Below are 19,497 nucleotides of genomic sequence, written 5' to 3'. Positions count from 1 at the left end.
CTCTATGCTCTATGCTCTATGCTCTATGCTCTATGCTCTATGCTCTATGCTCTATGCTCTATGCTCTATGCTCTATGCTCTATGCTCTATGCTCTGTGCTCTATGCTCTCCTCCGGATCAGGTGCTGTACCAATTTCTATTTCTATACTACGTATTACTACTCTATATCCCGGTCTACCACTAGCCTCGTAGTGTTTGAAGTCTTGGAGAGAAGGACAGACCATACATAAGGTAGGTAGGTAGAGCAGACCAGTCAGTACTTAGGTATCGATAGTGAACGACCGGCCTAAGCTGTCGGGGAACAGGGGGTAACGAGCGCACGGGCACGAGCACATCAGGTAGGTACCGGAACGCCAGAGAGATAGTACATACCTAGGTACATACAGTGCATGCATTATGAATGTAGTACTAGTAGTGACCAAGAGACTCCACGAGGCAAAGCTCGAGCTTGAGCTCGGACTCTGGACGTAAAAAGGGTATCTGTACCTAGGTACCACGGTGACGCGAAAAAGGTGCGTAGGGAAAGGGATGCGGGAGACTACCTAGGTACCTAAGTAGTTGGTGATTTCAACTTCCGCCGAGTCTCTTTCCTCGGATACCTGACTATTCTTTGGTCTGAGGGACCCAAACCTGATCAGATGCATGTAATGTGCCCAAGGTATGATGGAAATGTGTAATGGATGGATGTAGTAGAAGTACCTAAGACATATCAAGGCTACCACCCACAGCAGCTTCAAGGGACGGTACTACTACTCTATACTACTAGGTACGTAGTATTTCCAGAGCAGTCCACACTTGCAGCCCAGCAAAGCCTGATGTCAGTCGGCTCTTTAGCATCTTGGAGGCTCTTCTTTGGTGGTGCTTCATTCTCATACAGCCACCCATCCATGCCTATGACCATAGGTCTTTCCTTTTCCTCCTGACTTTTTTCCTTCTTTTCCTCTTTTGAGGAAGAGGTGGGCCTTGACATATGAAATCCCAAGACACGAAACCTCATGCTTGCTGTAACCCGACAATAATAAATCCTGCCACCCATGAACAGCGAACACAGAAAACGAACACCCAATGCTATGCCCACGGAAAGAGAGAAAACCCACTCCACAGAGTCGAAACCCGAAGCCAAAAGAGTGCACCTACAAAAAAGAAGCATACAAAAAGCAGGACAAGACTTCTTCAATCAACGCTGTTCAACAAGGCTAATGACAATCATAACTTCATCTCCGATGAGGAGCCGGCGTCCACAGCGCGGTCTGTCTCTTGGACCGTTGCGAGCTGCCCGTCGAGTTGGCCGACACGGTAGGACTGTCGTGGTCGGAGTTGTAAATGTATTCGCCGTCGACGTATTGCGCGTCCGTGGCGTAAGTGGTGCGGTTCTTGCGACGGGTATATCTCTGCTCGAGACGATATATTTCGAGTTCTAACGAAACGAGTTAGATCTCGGGGACAGTCCTGTGGAAATGACACTTCGATATAGGAATCGACTTGGGGGAACTTACTCGCTTGGAGCTTGTCGATCAAACCCATCTTGACGGGATGGCAGAAAAGAACCGCTGGCGTCTTGCGCTGAGAGTACTTGGGGAGTTGGAGTTGGAGAAGAGAGAAAGTCGCTGAGATATGATAATACTTTTTCTTTTTGGGTATATCTTCACCTCTCCTCCACGAATACTCTGTACTGTAGTGGTGGTGGTAGTGGTGGTGGACGCGGTGAGATCACGCGTGTTTTAATCGATCGCGATTCCTGCGCGCTTTTCTCTTCGGCTCCGGGCGGATGGGGATGTGATCCTTTTGGCTGGATGGAGTGTGGGAGCGGAGTATATGTGGCAATTGCGTATGCTGTAGAACACGCAGGCGGGAGTTGAGGTCAGATGGAACACTCTACTCTGCTCTTCTCTGCGTTGATCTGTTTCTGATCCAGGGTCTCGACGGAGGTGGTCTGGTTGTTGTATATGTGTTCTTCTCTCTGTCTGAAATGACCGGTCGTTGCGAGTGCGCAGCAACACTGAGATTGGACGGTGTGAGAGAGTGAGGGCGTTCGACGACTACACTTTTCCGCGGATGGAGAGAGAGTCGGCGGAACAGATGAAAAGGAACGGTAGGTATATCAGATCCAACGTCTTGAGAGCCAGAGCCTGAGGAGGAGCGAAAAGGGTATACCCTTCAACTGAAGTTCATCACGAAATCGCGCGAAAAGAGGGTCGTGGTTCCGCACTCTGAGTTAAGAGGATCCAGTAGATGGGGACGAAATGAGAGACAACGAGTGAGTTGAGGGAGTGAGTGAATGAGTGAATGAGTGAGTGGGCTGGATTCCACTGGGGAAGGGAAAAAGGAGGAATACTTCCACTTCCTGTCCCCAATTTCTCGGGACATTTGGGGCTTCGGGGCTTAGCAAGTCTTAGTTTGGTTGCGTTCCCAGGGGTGATGAGGCTTTTGGAAGGGGCTAGGGAGGCTAAGGGCCCCTAGGAAGCTATGCTGAGCTGCTTGAACGTTAGGCAGAGATACTAGGCTCCTTAGGCCTGCTGGAGCTTAAGGAGCCTAGAGCTAGCCTCTAGAGCCGCTGGAACCGTTGGCCCAACGGTTGTCTCTTCAGGTGAGAATCCTGGCGCCACAAGTCCTCCAGACTCGCGACCAAATACAGAGTACAACCACATAACGAACGGGATGAGCTTTCTGAACCTCGATGGTCAATGCAAAATATGCCAGTGTGTGCTATCCTGCATACATGGACATCCATACACTGAGGTGATTCTTGCGCCCTGATTCATACCATTCCCAGTACTCTCTTACCCCTCGACGAGCCCCTCCCGAAACCAGTCCATGCAAGGCACCGCGGCCGAAGCTCATGTATCCAGTTCACGTCAGTCTCTAGTCTACTAGCATCTGATGGCCGTCCCCCCGTCCGTTGTAACCAGCGTGCGCCACGTGCGGAACTAAAGCTGTGACCTCTTTGACCCCTGTCCCTCACCAGTCGACGCACTCGTCTGCCATCTGCTCGGTAACCAGACGACCAGACAGACGGAGAAGCTATACTACGTACGCACTCGTCTGTACAGAGTACAGAGTGATACGTACCCCTGAACTTTTGGTCGAGTCGATCAGGACAGTTCCATCTTAAAGAGGTGGACGTCGGCTCCTCGCTTCGTCGTCATTATGAATAATGGGCTTGGTGAGGCGAGAATAGACCAGGCTTGTCTTCTCGAAACGCCGATTCCTCTTGTCCTCCAACGGCAGTAGATGGTATCCAAATCCAGAAGTCGGACAGTTGGTTTATGGCCTCCTCGCGGGAATTGGACGTGCCAACGCTGAAGGCATTTGGTGTTGTCGTGTTCCAGAACCACCCTCCTCCGTCATACAAACGCGGCGACCGGGGCAGTAAGCATTCATTCATGAAGCTGGATCACTTCTCTTTTTCGTTCTTTTCCTTCTCTTCAATCTCCCGCTCTTCTACCAGTTCGCGCTCCAGAGTCATGTCTTGTCCAACCGACACCTCTTGTGCGGTCCAGAGATCGGAATAGAGTCCTCCTAAAGCCAGCAGTTCCGTATGGGTGCCTTGCTCAACCACCCGGCCCTCGCTGAGCACAAAGATGATATCGCTGTCATAGATGGTGCGCAGGCGATGCGCCACAAACACACTGGTGCGGGCCTTTTCCTTCAGGATACTGTTGATGTTCTGGAGCAGCGTCTGCTCCGTATACGTGTCCAATGCCGATGTCGCTTCGTCAAAGAACAACAGAGGAGGATCCTTCAAGATAAGTCGGGCAATGGCAAGCCGTTGCTTTTCGCCCCCGGATATCATCATACCTCTTTCACCCACCATGGTGTTCCAGCCGGCCGGCAGACCCTCGACGAGATCAAGGATTCGGGCTCGTTGAGCTGCCTTTTTGACTTCCTCAAACGACGCATCAATCTTGCCGTATCGGATGTTATGCTCGATCGTGTTGTTGAACAACGGCGTGTCTTGTGGTACCACCCCGATACTTTCTCGTAGACTGTCCAGGCTGAGTTCCCTGATGTCTTGTCCGTCGATCATGATTCGGCCCGTCGGAGCGTCATAGAAGCGGAACAACAGGCGAAGAATGGTCGACTTCCCACATCCACTGGGTCCTACAATGGCCACCTTCTTCCCAGCCGGGATCGTCATGGTCAGATTCCGCAATATAGGCCGATCCGGATGATACCAGAAGGTGACGTTTTCGAATTTGATCTCTCCTCCTTTGGTCAAAGCAAGCGGTCTCGGATGCGCGACCTCCTTCACCGTCACATTGACCTTCTGCAGATTGAACAGAGTCTCCATGTCAAGCAGCGACTGTCGGAGTTCTCGGTAGACCGAGCCCAAGAAATTCAGGGGCACCGACAACTGAAAGACAAGTTGGTTGACCATGACCAAGTCTCCGACTGTCAATTCACCAGCTGCCACCCCGGTTGCCGCCATGTACATCATGCCAGCCAGGGCCGAGGAAAATATGACATTTTGCCCCGTATTGAGGAAGGCCAGCGACGTCGTCACTTTAATGGATGCGTCCTCGTATTTCTTCAGCGCCTTATCGTATCGATCGACCTCGAATTTTTCGTTGTTGAAATATTTCACTGCCTCGTAGTTAATGAGGGTGTCCACCGCCACGGTCGCACCTTGGTTGTCTGCCGCGTTGGCTTGCTTTCGGAACTTCGTTCTCCAAGATGTCGTGGCGATCGTGAATGCCGAATATGCAACCATCGTTGCTGCCGTGATGGCAGCAAACGAGGCACCATATTTGTATGTCAAGATGCCGCATACCATAGATATCTCCAAAATTGTAGGGAAGATATGGAATAACATGGACGTCAACAAGAAGCTGATGCCTTTTGTTCCTCGATCCAATGCTCTCGTAAGACCACCAGTCTGTCTCGATAGATGGAAATTCAGGTCCAACCGCAACAGATGCTGGAAGACATTTCGGGCCACATTGCGGATCGCCTTCTGTGCCACACTGGCGAAAACGGCATTGCGTAGTTCTTGAAACAGCGTCGCGCCGATTCTGGTCACCCCATACGCCACAATCATGGACCCGGCCACGGTCCACGCCGTGCCGCCAACCGCCAGGAAATCAATGTTCATCGAGTCGACAATGTTCTTGAAATAGAAGGGCACGTTGACATTCAGGATCTTGGCTGACACCAGCAGACCCAGGGCGGTGCTGACGCGTAGCTTAGTTCCCCAATCCCCTTTTGGCCACAGGTACTGCACCATTTCCTTCATGATGGCCAAGTCCACTTTCCGCTGCTCCTTGTTGGAGACGACTTTTTCCGAAAGAAGGCCATCCTTCTTCGGGTCTGGGTTGACCTTGACAGGCTCTGCCTTTTGGATCGACTCTGGTGTGACAAGGTCTGCGGTTACCGGCTTGCTTGAACCCTGATCGGCGCCTTTTCCTGACTGTGTTGGTCTCTTCGTCTCAACCTGGCGTTTTAAGAAGGCTGACTGGGTGAAGATGCGAACACCAGGTCTCACAGCAATCGCCGGGTTGGATCGCCATGTCCTCAAAGCTGGACAGGTTGAGCTGAAGAGTTTTCGGTTCCCGCAGCTGTAGACTGTCCTAGACAGCATATTGGGCGCAGAGGCTCGATAGCTGGCTGCTCCTCGCGACAACAGTCTGTCGGGAAACAACTACTCACCTTCTCATCCCCTCCCTAGTAGCATATAGGAGCCAGAGAGAGGAAGGTCACTCCGCACAAGAGTCGGCTTGATCGAGAAGGGTAGAGCTAGACAGGTCGGAGAGGATCGAAAATGCTATCAGCCTGACAACATTCAAGATTGAGCCATTTGTGCTCGATGTGATGCCATCGGACACGCCGTTCATCGGAGAAAACGTTGATGCGGCCGAGACACGCGCTTCGAGTTGGTATGTTTCTCCGTAATTCGCTGAGGTAATCTGACGAGGCTGAGACACAAGGACTACAGGGAGCACAGCCTTGTTCACGAGCAGAGCAGCCTACGTACTCTCCACCAACCCTTCAGATATCACAAAATTGAACCATATCGGCTTTTTGGTCATATACGAAGCTCCTCAAATAGCCTTCTGAATGGATGGTGGTACGTATATCTATCCACCTTCTACGTACTATCTCGAAGCTCGAAGCTGTCACGTGGATGGACTGTAATCTAATCACTTGGCATGTTTGGCGTGGAAACTCACGACCTGAAGGCAGCTGCCACCGCGCAGTTGCAGCTGCCCATTCTAGCTGCCATCGAGCTCCGCAGGTTTGACGAAGCTTCGTCCTCGAAAGAACTTTTTGACGTTGCCTGCATTCGGCAATTGGACACTGTGAGAAAGCTGGTCTTCTCAGCAGTATTGCTTCCTACCTGCAAGACACCAGCACTTGTCCATAACACAGTGTCAAGATGCCTTTGGTCGCCGCTCAAAACTTACGCCGCCTGACCGGCTTCCCCCGAAAACGAGTGTTTCCAGCGCACCTTGTTGCTGGAAGAAGAGTAGGCGGCTACAAGTACATCTCCGTGCAAGCAACGCCAGCTACAGACATCACTAAAATTGACGTGGTGGGCAAATCAGTGTCAGCTTCGTCACCAGGTCAGTTCGAACCACTCGCAGGTGGGACATCTGCTCACAGTTTAGATGCCTCATTCGAAGTACTGGGAAGCCCCTATTCCTTACTTTCCGTCACATTGTCTCCGTCTCAAGACCTTTACACGCGTCGGGGAACCTTAGTTAGCTTCGCCGGGGACCCAGATGGGACAGTCTCGACCCTACGACTGCTCAACCCCATACGTCGCGCCTTGATTGGGATACCGTTTCTCTACCAGAAAATCACGTCGACGTCCTCAGTCAATGCACTCATAGCCACCAGGTCGCCTCTGACCACTTTCGCAGTACTGCAATTGGACGGCAGGACGGACTGGAAACTGGCTCAGAGAAAAGCTTTGTTGGCCTGGACTGGAAATACCTTGTCGGTCAAGCCAACTCTGAGCACCAAACTATCAGTGGCACACTGGGGAAGCTCTGATGTGACAGGAAGAGGTCTCCTGGCCTTGGCCGGTCAGGGTCAGGTCTATTCAATCGAGCTTGCTGAGGGGGAGACATACATTGTTCACCCTTCGAATATCCTGGCATACTCAACATCATCGCCTTCTCCACCACCGCGGCCATACCGTTTCAAGTCCACAAATGTACGATTTCAGATTCCACTTCAACTCGGAAATTTCTTCCCCTCATCGAAATTCGTGGAGACGCTGAAGACAAGTAATACCTACAAAATCCTGGCCAATTCTTTGCTTCGGATTCGGACATGGAGTCGAAGGACTATCTGGGGTGACAGGTTGTTCTTGCAATTTCGAGGCCCAACCACACTATTGATTCAAAGTCGTGCAGCGAGAGTGAATGATGTCTTGACGGCACAAGAAGTCAACGAGATCGCGGATGCTCCTGCTGGTGTTGTCAAGGAGATGATAAGCGACTCACAATTATCCAAAAACAGTGATGCTTCCCGGAAGATTGCAGGAGGGTCATCATCATCCGCACCCGCACAGTCGCAACCAAAAGTGTCCTTTGCAAGCGTCAATAAGGACGGCAAAGTGACATTCGACAGAAACTAGGACTTTTGCGAATAAAAAAGTCGAGGTCAGCTCCTCCACGAGCGAGTGTACAATACAACTTTCAGCAGACGTTTCTCGCCATTAAAACTTTCATTCTGTCTGGGGATCTCTAACAGCATGCGTGTCTTCTATGGGCTCGACCGAACTCAAGGAACAACATCCACAATCGCGAGTTCCCAACCCGGTGACAGATTATCGTACAGTTTGGTCAACTTCCCGGTTTGCTGATAACTTGAACACTCCCGCCCACACTCCTGCCGGTATGCAGTTTGGTCTCAATCCAAGGTGTCTCTCTCATGTGATAGGGGAACAAACGGGTCCTTCACGTCCTCAACTGGCCTCATGTTTTGCAAGCTTCCGTGGCGATTCCTGCGCAAGGGCCACTAGCCGTGTCCTGTGTGACATCGCCTATTCTTTCTCGCTTGGCTTTTCAGCGCCTAGCATTTCTCTTCATCACTTCTTCTGTGGCGGTTGGCACTTGACTGAGCGATGATGCAGATGATATTTGCATGGAAACTTCACTGGCCGATCGACTTCGTCTTGATCTGTCTCAATGGCGTACCAGAGTACTTGTTCAGGGAATCTTCCAGTGGCGAGTAGCTCCTTCATTCCTTCAGCAGCCCGCGTTCCGCCCACAAGCACCCTGTAACGGGCGTCTGACAGGTCCCATGCGAACTGATCCATCACCATCTTGAAGAGCATGCTTGCCTCATCGACATTGCTGACCACCCAATTGATGGTGGCTGGGTATACGGGTACTTCATTCCACCACTTTGCCAAAGCGTCAATGACTTTGTTTTGCCAGACCTCCATGTCGAATTTGTCTGCAAGGACCCAGGCCTGCACCAATGGAAGGAGCTGCTTGGAACCATGTTTTGTATCGTCGTCTTTCTCTTTCTCAATGGAACGGACCTTACCGTGGTAGATCCAGGTGATGAAGAGATCAAAAGCTTGGACATGGTCCTCGGGCAATTCTACCATGCTTGTTAGAGCCTCTTTCATTCCGACAGCTAGGCATCGCGCAAAAAACGGAGAGCGCAATTGCAGTAGGATTTTGTGGGCTGTGTATTTGCATTTTTTTCTGCCAACGAGAATGGTGATGATGGGGGAAATCGCAAAGCTGGCCGCAAGTCAGTGACGATAACCATGAGACGCTTGTCGTTATGAACGAAGCCTTACCTTGTGGAAACACCGATGTCAGAGTCGGACTCACCATCAAGGGTCAAAGTGGTGTTCAGGACAGTGCATATTTCGGTGTCGTCGTCCATTTGGACTTCTGATGGAGGAAGAATTATCGAGCGAGTTCTCTAATGAATCTACAATCAGGGTGATTCAAGCCACGAAGCAGAGAAGGCGAGCTGTTGTCAAGTTTGGGCCCTGGGAAAAATCAGAAGCGACTATGATGAAGAGGTGCCTCTGATGAAGAGAGACTGCAAGAGAAAAGAAATAAAGAGAGAGGCTCGTGGTGAAGTCCTTGTGCCTGTATGTTTTGACGGCTTCATTCACTGCAAAGTGAGGCAGTCACATCTGGACTGCTCATTGAACTTCACTGCCATGGACCTACACCAACTGCCTAAGTCTTCCGGGTCATAGACTCTCCTTGCATGGATGCCCAGGGCACTCTTCTTTCCAAGCGTCGAGTCGTGTCAATTTATCTTCCAGATCGACCTTCAACCCAGCAGTTGCATCAGTAATGCACAACAAGCAGTGGACATTCAATGGGCAAATATCTCGACCGTCTTCTCAAACCAGGGTCGCATCACTACTACTATGGCGATGGGAGATCTATATAGCGTCTACAGTTACTGTCATGCCTTCGGAATTTTCCCCTTGTTCTTCCAACATCCGAAGGATTCATTGCTGTTCGATATAGAATGGTTGATCGGCTTTTCTCACGGCTGGCTGGCTATACTACTCTTCCTCCAACTCAATCAATACCTCTGAAATACGGATAAGGAGGAAGGTTCATAGCACCTTTTCCTGCGACCATCCAAGTGCCACGGAACAATACCTGGATACCACAGTAACTCACCGCCGACTCTGGACCTCATCAAAGTCCATTTCCGATTTTGAACATGAGAGACCCGTCCCTTACGTGCGACCCATGACTAAGCCATGACTAGGCAAATATGAGATGTGGCGGTGCAATTTTGAGGCGCGCCCAATAGAGGAGCAGAACCCCTGAGCCTTGTGAAAGCCCCGTTCGGATTCTCGCACTTCATCCCAACATTCATCAAGACACAACCACCACATCTAGCGATGCTAATATGGCGACTACGCCCCAGTCATTGCCTCGCAGATGCTGGAAGACTGTAAAACCCTCCGGAGCATGATAGGAGCCGTCGGGCCGACCAGCACCAGCACCAGCACCACGATCGTAATACAAATACATCCGTCACTTCATTGAACGATGCTCTATCCACCCTAGCCTCTATACGGTGTATTTGCCTCCCTGCGCCATTCAAAAAGAAAAGGACAAAACGATTCCAAGGCTTATTACCGCCGACGAGGACCATGTGGTCCGTCCTGGGCCCCTTCGTCTCACTCTTCTCCCTCCTGAGGACGCTGTACGTCAAATGCCTCGAGAGACTTCTTCAGCGCCCCAACGTCGATTTTATCTCATTTGACGAATTACAATTCCTTGCCGCCGGAAAAAGCGGAATCGTCTACGTGATCGACGAAAAAAGAGTTTATCAAGAGAGCGAGCGAGGCGAGGTTGAGCGGCGAGCATATCGCCGTCTTGGCTCGCATCCCAACATTACCAAACTACTGTGCACCCGAAACGACGGGTCTCTCGTGCTCGAGTGAGGCCAGGTCGTTCGCACAGTCTGTCGATCTCCGACTGCAACTGAAATTGGGATTCCTATCCAGACCAAAGTCAGCTGGCTGAGGCAACTTGCAAGCTGCGAAGGGCTACCAGCATTGCCATGACCGTGGTATTATGTAACAACATGATTCTGACGGGAGAGGGTTCTGGTTCCCTCAAGATCATCGAGTTTGAAGGCTGCAGTGTCGACGGTGAACCGGCAGACTCGTGTTACGAATGGTTCAGTTACCGTCCGCCCATGCCTAGGGTGAGTCGGCAGACGGATGTTTTTGCATTTGGTTGTGCAGTCTACGAAGTCGTGACGGGACGGCCACCATACCATGAGCTCGAGGGATCGGATGATCGATATCAGGAGGTTGAACACCTCTATGCAACCAACCGCTATCCCGATGTTACCTGTTTGCCGGCGCCGTTGGGTGCGTTGATCAAGGGGTATTGGTATGGCGACTTCAGCTCGATGGGGGAGGTCCTGAGAGAGCTACAAGTGTTTGTCTCTTTGTCTTTTTGAGATTTGAACAACGTTTCTTAGTCTCGGGCTGGACGGTTACCTTTTTCCTTTCCTTCCTTTTGTCGTTTCCGTGGTTCAAGGTAAGTCTGGTATAATATTCTGTGAGTGAGCTCGACTCTCGAGCGAGCTGACATCATTGATATCTTCCGATCTGTCCGTGTTATGGAGTTGACTATGCTGCTGGGCATATACCCTTCTTTCATGCACGGGGGTTGATCTAGGCTTGGGTCGTGCCGTGCCGTGCCTACGGTAGGTCTATCGCAAGTAGGGTCTGGCTGGGCTGAGGGAAAGTTGAACGAAGACACGTTTTGCGGACGCCATGTACTCTCTCCTCGAACATCCCATGTTATTCTGTAAGTACAAATGACGACGTCATGCTCGATCCGCAGGGGGCTTTGTTGACAGGTGAGTTCGACGAGGCTTAACTAAGATTGGTTATATAAGAGAGGATGTGGCATTGTGGTATGAGACTGAATCTAGTTCGAATGGTTGATGACTGAAATCCGAGATATCTTCGGAAAGATATCAGGCAGACTTGTGCCGACACAGGTTGTACATCAAGTAGAATCCTCTAGTGGTTTGCATATCCTCTCCTTGAATCATGATATACTCACTCCACCGACGAGGCTGAAGAATCTTTTTACCATTTTATACGGGTTACCGGTCACAAAATCCCACCAGAATGCACGACTATTGAGTTCTCTACGAGTTTGGCCATTCCAGGAACATCTACAACCTGGGCATACATTGCAATGATATATTAAAAGACCGGGACATGGAACTTCCAAGAAAGGACTGTACGTGTACGCTCGATTACTCCTTGTGCTGGAAAGCATTTCTTGAAGACATAAAACGTCTTGTCGTGGCATGCAAAGGGGACAAACATCACAAACTCGGAAGAGACCAGGGAATTAATTGTATCTGACTTGGAGACCCCTGTCACGTAATAGCAGTGGATTGTTTGTTTGGCTGTTGACTACTGCTCAGTCTGCTCCCCCCAGTAGTGACCTCCCAGCACTCATGATCCAGAGATACCTTCTGGCCGAGATAGAAAGGCTCAGTGAAGTTGAATGTTTGTGACATCTTCTCCTGATTTCCTGGCCCAAGCCTGATGCAGGTGCCGGTGTGTGTGTATGCCTCCGATCGGTTGGTGTCATCGTGGTTGGTACATGCAAACAACTCTGATCAACACCCCCCTTGAAGTCTCGCTAAACCAGCAAACAGCACGTCCGTGTCCATGCCCCCATCCTCGTCCATAGGAATCATCATTCGGCAGCTCGCCGAAGATCTCATCCAGCTCGTGCGCGAAAAAACGTTCACAGCTCTCCATTTTGCTGTAAGGCGAAGGGGTTGATACCGAAGCAACCAGTCAAGTCAGTCTGAGGACCGTGTGTGCCAGGTCAAGGCTGTTGCTTAGTCCTAAACTCTCAGTCTACCAGTAAGGTCCGACAGTCGTTGAATCGGAGTGAAAGGACGCTCACGACTCCCCCCACCCTAAGGTGGTAGAGTACATCGCACTGCATCTCTTCTCGGGGAGGTGGACATGATAGTGGCAGCCGGTCTTAGATGCAGGACTGGTGGGAACCGTCCAAGAGGGGTTACTGAGATCGACGGCCATCCAAAACATCTTGCTTGCCACGTCCGGGTTTTCGAGTAAGATCTCTAGAAACATAACGGACCTAAATCCAGGTCTCCACTCCGAGTCGTTGACATTGCGTCTGAAGAGATTCGGCCATGTCGTCGTCTCCCAATACAGCTGATCGATGGCAAATCCGCGTAGTATACAGGTATCCGTGGCGTCCGCAAAAATCAAGCTTATGAGAGGCATCAGAATGAGTGAGTCTTTACATGTGTTGTATTTGATCCATGACCGCATTCTGGAGATCGGTCATGCAGAACTTTCTTGCAAGGTGGTAGGCATGAACGAGGACCGATGGCTGAAACTCGTTCGGCACGCTGTTGCTGTACATCCATTTGGCCACCACTTCAAATGCCTCAGGGTCATCCTCTGGGAGATGCACAGCTTTTTCGTGGTGTTCCTTCATTCCCGACGAAGACAACTCTTGAAGAAGGGGCACGTAGACACCAAGATGCTCTCGTGCATGCGATACACCATTTCTGTTTTGCCGACGGTCACAGTGATGATGTCGGAGCCGAACGCGGACCTAGATGAGACAGAGTATCAGCTTCCCGTCTGAGAGGACCAACGGACAGAGTATGGGATGCCGTACGTTACAGAGTCCTCTTCGGACGCGACAGAAGGCGTTTCGGACATGATGAGGATTCGATCTATAACCGATCAGTCACAGTCACCCACAGCGCAATTTCGGATCTGTCGAAACCACTTAGCAAGAAGGCGGGATTCCGAGAAGTATGGCAAAAAGGAGAGAAGATGTCGAGGCTCGCTGACTGTGCTGGACAAATAGTTATCCAGGATGACTTCGAGGACGATGGCAAGTTTGACTTTTCTTGGGAAAGAAGAGAGGAAGACCACAGAGAAAGGAAGCGGGCATGTCACCTGAGTTTCATGACAATAGCGAGGAACAACTTCAGATGCTTGTCAGTTGTTCCTCAGTTGTTTCTCACTTGAAATGGTGCCGGGTTCAGGGGTAAGAAGGCAAACACACGTGCATTGGAAAGTAGAGCCGTGCTTCAAGGAACCATTACAGATAAGATGACCCAGTCAAAACCCTTGATCCGCTGTGGAAAATTGTTGTATGCGCAGAAAGCTTCCTTGTTTGCTACTGCTGCTTATATTGTTCATCGGCGTGACGGACGTGGTAAGAGAATGCCCGAAAGCATGAAGGTAGCACTGTTCGATCTCGCAGAAGAAGATGTGGATGGTAATTCGGATGTTCATACATGGACATATCATGCCAAACAGTCATTAGGGAGTACATGTCCGCTCCCATCATTTTCCATATCGTGCTTTTAGACCGCTAAAGAAACAACATAGGAGCGCTGCTCACGAGTGCTCTTCGTGCTTCTGGAAGGTAGAACTGCGGGTACTTCAGGAGGTAACATCTAGATAAGATGCTTGGACCTGCAAAGAGAAAGAGAAGAACTCGAGTCAGTACCGACCAACCCAACATATCTCTGCAATGGAAGCGACGACCCTCAGACATCGAGAGTCCGATGCACACCATGACCGAGAAAAGAATCTTGAAGCACATACCTGAAATAAGCCCTCAGATAGACGACCTGCCACGCCCCCAACCCGACCAGCATGCCCATCGTGCCCAACGCGAACCATTTGACCCGTTCATTCGTGCTCTCATTAGTATCGCGCAGCTTCTGCTCCCGTATCCGCAGATATTCCATCTCCTGCACGATTTCGTTCACCGTCTCTCCTATGCGCTTCAGCTCCGTCTCGACGGGCCTCAGCTTCTCCGAGGCCTGGATCGCAGACCAGTCACGGGCATCTGCACCAATGTCGATGTCCAATTCGACGAACCGGGAAGGATTGGGTGTGCTGGCTATTAAGTCCGTCAGTCCCAAGACTCCCAAAACTCCAAAAGTCTAGCTCCAAGTTTGCAACATACCTCGCCCAGTCAATGTGTTTTCGAAGCACACATCGAATGCCGTGTCTGCGAGACTGGTAAAGGCCATTCTCTTTTCTCCGGCGACGTCTTTCGGCCGGCCATAGTCGTTTCCGACCGCGTCTTTGATCTATACGACACGTGTTTGATTAGCATACTAGTAATGCAGAAGTGATACCCCCTATCTCTTTGTTTTCTTTCTTTCTCGCAAGTGCCGCCGCCGTCGCCGCCAGAGTGTGAAGAACACATCACGTACATGCATGTTGACCATCTGGCCATCTCCTCTGCTTCCGCTAACGATGGCGGTAACCACCACCAGAGTATCCTTCGTCACAAAGTTTCGTATGCATCGTTCGTTCTTCGCACTGTGACCTGGCGCCGCGACGAGTTCGAATTTCAAGGCATAGGACAAGGGTAGGAGGAAGAGAAGGACGGTCAGGTTGAAGAACGACTTCATGGTGGTCGAGGGATAGGAGTTGAAGACCACTAAGAACCGTCTTCAGAAGTAAACAAAAGCCGACACTCGGCTGGGAAGCTTTACAATGTGGTCTTGGGCAATGATTGCTTCCATGCGCGGGCGTCTCGAGGATTGGGATGAATTCAGGAGTCTGGCAGAATACGTGTTGAATCTCCCGGTCACGTGGGCGGTGAGAATCGAGCCCCTTTTCCTCGACTGCAATCTGGTCAACAACCACGATGTAATTGAACCATGGGGAACCACTTGGGCGGGAATATAGCAACAGAAAAGCAGAGACAACTTTACATTAGCGACCGTCTCGATTCAGCCCCCCTATTACCGCCGATAGACGTTCGACACGCCGACTACATATCTAACACATTCAGCCAAAAGTGTTCAGCTCCCGCGCTTGCTCTAGAATTCATTGGGACCCTGACTGAAAAGAAAAATCATTCATCCGTCATCCGTCTTGCGAGGCAGGCATCACTCCTCATTGCTTTCTTATACTGCCTCTTTTCTGGAAGAACCTCAGGAAACCCACTTGATCTCTTCCGGAAAGACTGAATTTCTGCGGTGAAACATCTGTCCCCAGAGCTGGTCCTGAAGTCTTGAGATACTCAGCAAGATCCGACGTGTCACTTCCATTAGTAACAGAAGCATCCCTTGGTTCTGCACGCATCTTCTGCCGGTTCCGTTCAACATGCGCCGCATGTGTAGGCTGAGTCGGCCGATACTTGTCCAACTTGGAACCCACTTGGGTGAGATGAGGCGATTCAGCACGAGGCCCATTACTCGGTTTAGCCGTAGGGCCATTTCTACTGGAAGTCGTGCCTTGGAGATAGTCTCTCAGCCTCGAGTTGCTCGCTGATCTCTCGACCGTGGCAGAAGTTTCTTCTTCGGCTGGATCCGGCACTGCTGCTAGAATCGGCTGCGTCGTCATGCCAGGCGGAGGAGCGGTGTTTCTGAGGAAGTCGACCAAGGACTCCTCCTCCGCCCGTCGTTGTTCCGGGCCGGAGGCCTCCTCCATGTCGTCGTCCTCATCACTGAGATCAATGGCATACGGATCGCGGACTTTTCGTCGATTCTTCTTGGGTATATCTCCCGATTCGGGAATGACAGGCTGTCTGGTGATCGCGTGTACAGAAGTTCCGACCCCGTTTGAGTATTTATTAGAGGCACGGTTGCTCGAATCCAGAAGGCCTGTGCGCGAATTCATCGACGAAGGCATGGACTTGATTGTGACTGAGCTCTCCTGAGCACTGCCGATGGAGTTTCGACCTCGGGAGTCCATATCGAGTGGAGGGGCAAGCGCATTGAGATCATCCGAATCCATGGTCGTGCGGAAGGGTGCCACATTTCGGTCGATTCGATGATCACCTGGTGGCCGGGGAGGACCTTCCCTGATGAAGTCAATAAGATCGGAACTCTCGGCAGTTCGAGGGCCTCTAGCGTCTCGTGCCTGGTACTTCAGTCGGTGGACAGGTTTTCCCGAAGTTGTCGCTGGTCGTTGCTCGTCCTTGATCGCTTCGGAAAGAGCGGCTCCCTTAGTGCCCGTCCCCGCCCCCTGAGCTGTGCCCGGTCGGGGTGATAGCGGTTTGGGAAGTTGCATTTCATTCTCCGGTCCAGTCGAGCGGGCATAATCAGCAAGATCTCTGGTGGAAATCTTCGCCATTCTAGGGTCGCGCGGTTCTCCCAGAGGATTTTTAGACCTCGAGGGCGAGCTCACAGGTCGCTGAGTATTCGACTGAGCAGGACTGGATTTGATGTTGTTAGGCAATGGTATTTTGGTGGCCGTCTGAGGATTTGATCGGAGACCATTGATGCTGCCTTTCGCCGAGCGAGACGACCTTGGCCGACTCACGTCTTCTCCTGGCGGGGCAGTGTTTCGGAAGAAGTCTGCCAGTTCTTGCGTCTGACTTTTGACTTTGGGCTTCTAGAAATAAGTTAGCGATGCTCTGTTCACGGGATGCAGTCAAAATACCTCATTAGTCGCTCTGGCAGTCTTTGGGGTGAGCGTAATATGGAGCGTTTCATCGCTATCGATGAGGACATCAAGGCTCTTCTTTGCTCGGTCCATCTCGGTTGGAGGAGCAATCCGACGTTGTCCATCATCAGCCTCAGACCGAAGCCGGACATGGGGCCGTCCAGCTGTTGAAGCCCTGAAGTCTTTACCTTCGCTGGGATCTTGCGTTTGAGGTGTCTGGAAAATGCCATTTTCGTCCCGACTGGCAGCGAAGGATGAGGTGGCATATCGTGGCGCTCGATCCTGCGAAACTTGGCCCATGTCTTCCTGAGTGGCTTCACGCTGTTTTGGAAAGTATTGAGGATGTTTGGACTGAGTTGAGGTTCGAGCAGAGGTTGTGCCCTCGCGAGATGATGTCCGCTCTTGAATAACCACAGGCCATGCTAAGGTCTCGGTTGCTCCTGCTTGGTCTGCGCTGGTATGTGCGGAGGCTGGTACGGAAACCTCATGCTGTCGTGACGGCATGTGAGGTACGGACTCAGGATATTGTGTATCGTGGCTTCCAGGTGGTCCCTGGTAGAAAATGGCAGCTGTCCCCAGAGCACCATCGTCCGTCTCGTCAGTCGCACTTTGTCTTCGAACAGGGTCATGATCACGCATGCCCGCTTCATGAGCGTCAGCGGTCACTGAACCCGCTTCAATGGAGGCAGATTGTTGATCATGTGTTAGAATCTCTTGCTCCGCTGCAGACACGCCAAATCCAGAATCCCTAAGATTTGTATGTTCATCTACAGAGGCTTCTCTTTCGACCTCAGAGCTCAATGCAAGGTCTTCTGGATCAGTATCATTTTCATTTCCTGCCTCAGCGAGGGGCGCAGCACGAGCGCTCTCACTGCTTGCAGAGGGCTCAACGTCTTCAGTTGCGCTATTATTTGGACTCGCCTGTAGAGTATCTGTGTTCGAAGCCTCGACTGATTTGAGATGCTTTGGTTGTTCTTTCCGGAATGCTCTGGACGCTTCAACGCTTAATGCTCCAGCAATGGTAGCGACAGTGCTGCTGATGCTGTTAGATGTCACACTGTGATTGCTCTCTTTCTCTACAGATCGAGACGTGGAGCCGGTAAGGTCTTCGGAGCTTGCCGAGGGGTTCAATGAATCGTCCCTGCTTTTACCATATGTCGCGCCTACTGCGTCGTGTCTCGACGGCACATCTGAAGCGGATTGGGGCGATGTTGGGACCGAATGTGGTCGTCTTCGCGTCAACAAGGATCTATCGTCGTTGTGTTCTTGGCCAGCGGGTGGAGACACTGCGTCTGGAAAGTTGCCGGGCATGATCAGCATGCTCGACGGTCTCCGTCTATCCAGTCCAGGGCGCTCATAGAACATTCTGTCGTCTGCGTGATCGGTCGAGGGGGAGAGACCTGGCACTTCGATCTCTTCCACATCGTTGTCCGACATTGGAAGTGGAACCTCAGTCGGTAACGGACTGGGCACCGGACGGATGGATGGGCTATGCTCTTCGTGAATGGTCGAGAATGGGGGAACAGAGGGAAACTTCCATTCATACGCGGGAGATTCTGGAGACCCAGGAGACATTACAAGCGGTGTCGTCGGGCGAGAAGACATGCTGACGCTGCCGCGGATGCTGCCCTTCCAGGAGCGCCAAAGCCGAATCAGTGGTCCTTCCTTACCAACACCTGACATGTCTATCTCCTCCAACACAATGATGTCCTGGTCTGAGGTTCGATTCGGGCCTGCGGATTGATCTGTGCTCTGGGTCTTGTTGACCGACTGACGCCTTCTCGCATGTTGGGCCGCAATGCAGAGAGCTTGCTCACCCAAGAATTCAAGGACCGTGGTCAGGAAGATGGCGGCGGACGGTGTGACTGCTGCAGCCGTTCTGACCGACTCCTTCACCCGGCCGATGTGTTCCCTTAAGTCGTCATCATCGAGGTATTCTTCTTCATCCTCTTCTTCCATGTCTCCAAGCTTCGCATAGACCATACAACGGAGTCTCGTGAGTTTCCAGGTGAGGTCGATGTCAAAGTCTGCTCTTGGATCCAAGACGGCTACTGTAGATTGTACTTCCTCCAACTCATCTTCATCCAGATAGTCTTGCAACTCTTCGTCGGCGGCTCTCAAAGCACTTTGTCCCAGCCTTTGTTTCAGGACGACCGGAACTGCCGATCTGATGGCGCTCAAGGTCACCGAATGCGATTTCGCGATAATGTCATAGAGGATCTGATCGAGGAAGCCATTGACCAAATGAAGTGCGTTTTGCGCGATTCTGGCAGGCCGCTCAATTTCCGCGTAAACCAATTTCTCCGCCTCACCATCCGAAATATAAGCTGGCTGTGGCCTCGCATGAGGGAGTGTGGCTTTTGTAGACTTCGCAGACATCGAGAGAACGTCGGTCCCTGAGCCCATACTGCGCAGAGCCCTCACAGTGCCAGTGTCCTGAGTATCATGTCTCGCGTTGCGTTGCGCCATCTTGCCCTGGAGGGTCTTGAAGGCCAGAGATTGTCTACCAGGTCTTCACAGCTCCCCACGAAACAGGGTACCCCGTCGCACCCACTAGATATCCATGAGGCGTACTTGAGTGATGCTAAGGTGAGGTTGTG

At 51.4% G+C, this 19,497-nt stretch overlaps 8 protein-coding genes across 8 annotated transcripts; 2 read left to right on the top strand and 6 right to left on the bottom strand.

Annotated features, from left to right (window-relative positions):
• Nucleotides 1-1,214: 1,214 nt before the first annotated feature.
• Nucleotides 1,215-1,524, bottom strand: A1O1_03037 (uncharacterized protein; the record flags this gene model as incomplete). Its single annotated transcript, XM_007723945.1, has 2 exons — nucleotides 1,215-1,417; nucleotides 1,497-1,524. The coding sequence occupies 2 exons, from the start codon at nucleotides 1,522-1,524 to the stop codon at nucleotides 1,215-1,217; spliced, it is 231 nt and encodes a 76-aa protein (XP_007722135.1).
• Nucleotides 1,525-3,394: 1,870 nt separating this feature from the next.
• A1O1_03036 (iron-sulfur clusters transporter atm1, mitochondrial) lies at nucleotides 3,395-5,578 on the bottom strand (the record flags this gene model as incomplete). Its single annotated transcript, XM_007723944.1, has 1 exon — nucleotides 3,395-5,578. One exon carries the CDS (start codon nucleotides 5,576-5,578, stop codon nucleotides 3,395-3,397), a length of 2,184 nt encoding a protein of 727 aa, XP_007722134.1.
• A 795-nt stretch (nucleotides 5,579-6,373) lies between these two features.
• Nucleotides 6,374-7,582, top strand: A1O1_03035 (uncharacterized protein; the record flags this gene model as incomplete). The annotated part of the gene is made up of 1 exon (XM_007723943.1): nucleotides 6,374-7,582. One exon carries the CDS (start codon nucleotides 6,374-6,376, stop codon nucleotides 7,580-7,582), a length of 1,209 nt encoding a protein of 402 aa, XP_007722133.1.
• Nucleotides 7,583-8,035: 453 nt separating this feature from the next.
• A1O1_03034 (uncharacterized protein) lies at nucleotides 8,036-8,850 on the bottom strand (the record flags this gene model as incomplete). Its single annotated transcript, XM_007723942.1, has 2 exons — nucleotides 8,036-8,702; nucleotides 8,762-8,850. 2 exons carry the CDS (start codon nucleotides 8,848-8,850, stop codon nucleotides 8,036-8,038), a joined length of 756 nt encoding a protein of 251 aa, XP_007722132.1.
• Nucleotides 8,851-10,533: 1,683 nt separating this feature from the next.
• Nucleotides 10,534-10,917, top strand: A1O1_03033 (uncharacterized protein; the record flags this gene model as incomplete). The annotated part of the gene is made up of 1 exon (XM_007723941.1): nucleotides 10,534-10,917. One exon carries the CDS (start codon nucleotides 10,534-10,536, stop codon nucleotides 10,915-10,917), a length of 384 nt encoding a protein of 127 aa, XP_007722131.1.
• Nucleotides 10,918-12,779: 1,862 nt separating this feature from the next.
• On the bottom strand, nucleotides 12,780-13,069 carry A1O1_03032 (uncharacterized protein; the record flags this gene model as incomplete). Its single annotated transcript, XM_007723940.1, has 1 exon — nucleotides 12,780-13,069. A coding segment is annotated over one exon (290 nt), but the record flags the coding sequence as incomplete, so codon positions are not given.
• A 965-nt stretch (nucleotides 13,070-14,034) lies between these two features.
• On the bottom strand, nucleotides 14,035-14,913 carry A1O1_03031 (endoplasmic reticulum vesicle protein 25; the record flags this gene model as incomplete). The annotated part of the gene is made up of 3 exons (XM_007723939.1): nucleotides 14,035-14,393; nucleotides 14,460-14,586; nucleotides 14,713-14,913. 3 exons carry the CDS (start codon nucleotides 14,911-14,913, stop codon nucleotides 14,035-14,037), a joined length of 687 nt encoding a protein of 228 aa, XP_007722129.1.
• A 490-nt stretch (nucleotides 14,914-15,403) lies between these two features.
• On the bottom strand, nucleotides 15,404-19,366 carry A1O1_03030 (uncharacterized protein; the record flags this gene model as incomplete). Its single annotated transcript, XM_007723938.1, has 2 exons — nucleotides 15,404-16,846; nucleotides 16,895-19,366. 2 exons carry the CDS (start codon nucleotides 19,364-19,366, stop codon nucleotides 15,404-15,406), a joined length of 3,915 nt encoding a protein of 1,304 aa, XP_007722128.1.
• Between the last annotated feature and the right edge of the window lie 131 nt (nucleotides 19,367-19,497).

Source organism: Capronia coronata, assembly GCF_000585585.1.
Source record: "Capronia coronata CBS 617.96 chromosome Unknown acBCG-supercont1.2, whole genome shotgun sequence".
Taxonomy (NCBI): Eukaryota; Fungi; Ascomycota; class Eurotiomycetes; order Chaetothyriales; family Herpotrichiellaceae; genus Capronia; species Capronia coronata.
This window is presented reverse-complemented; position numbering and strand designations above follow the sequence as displayed.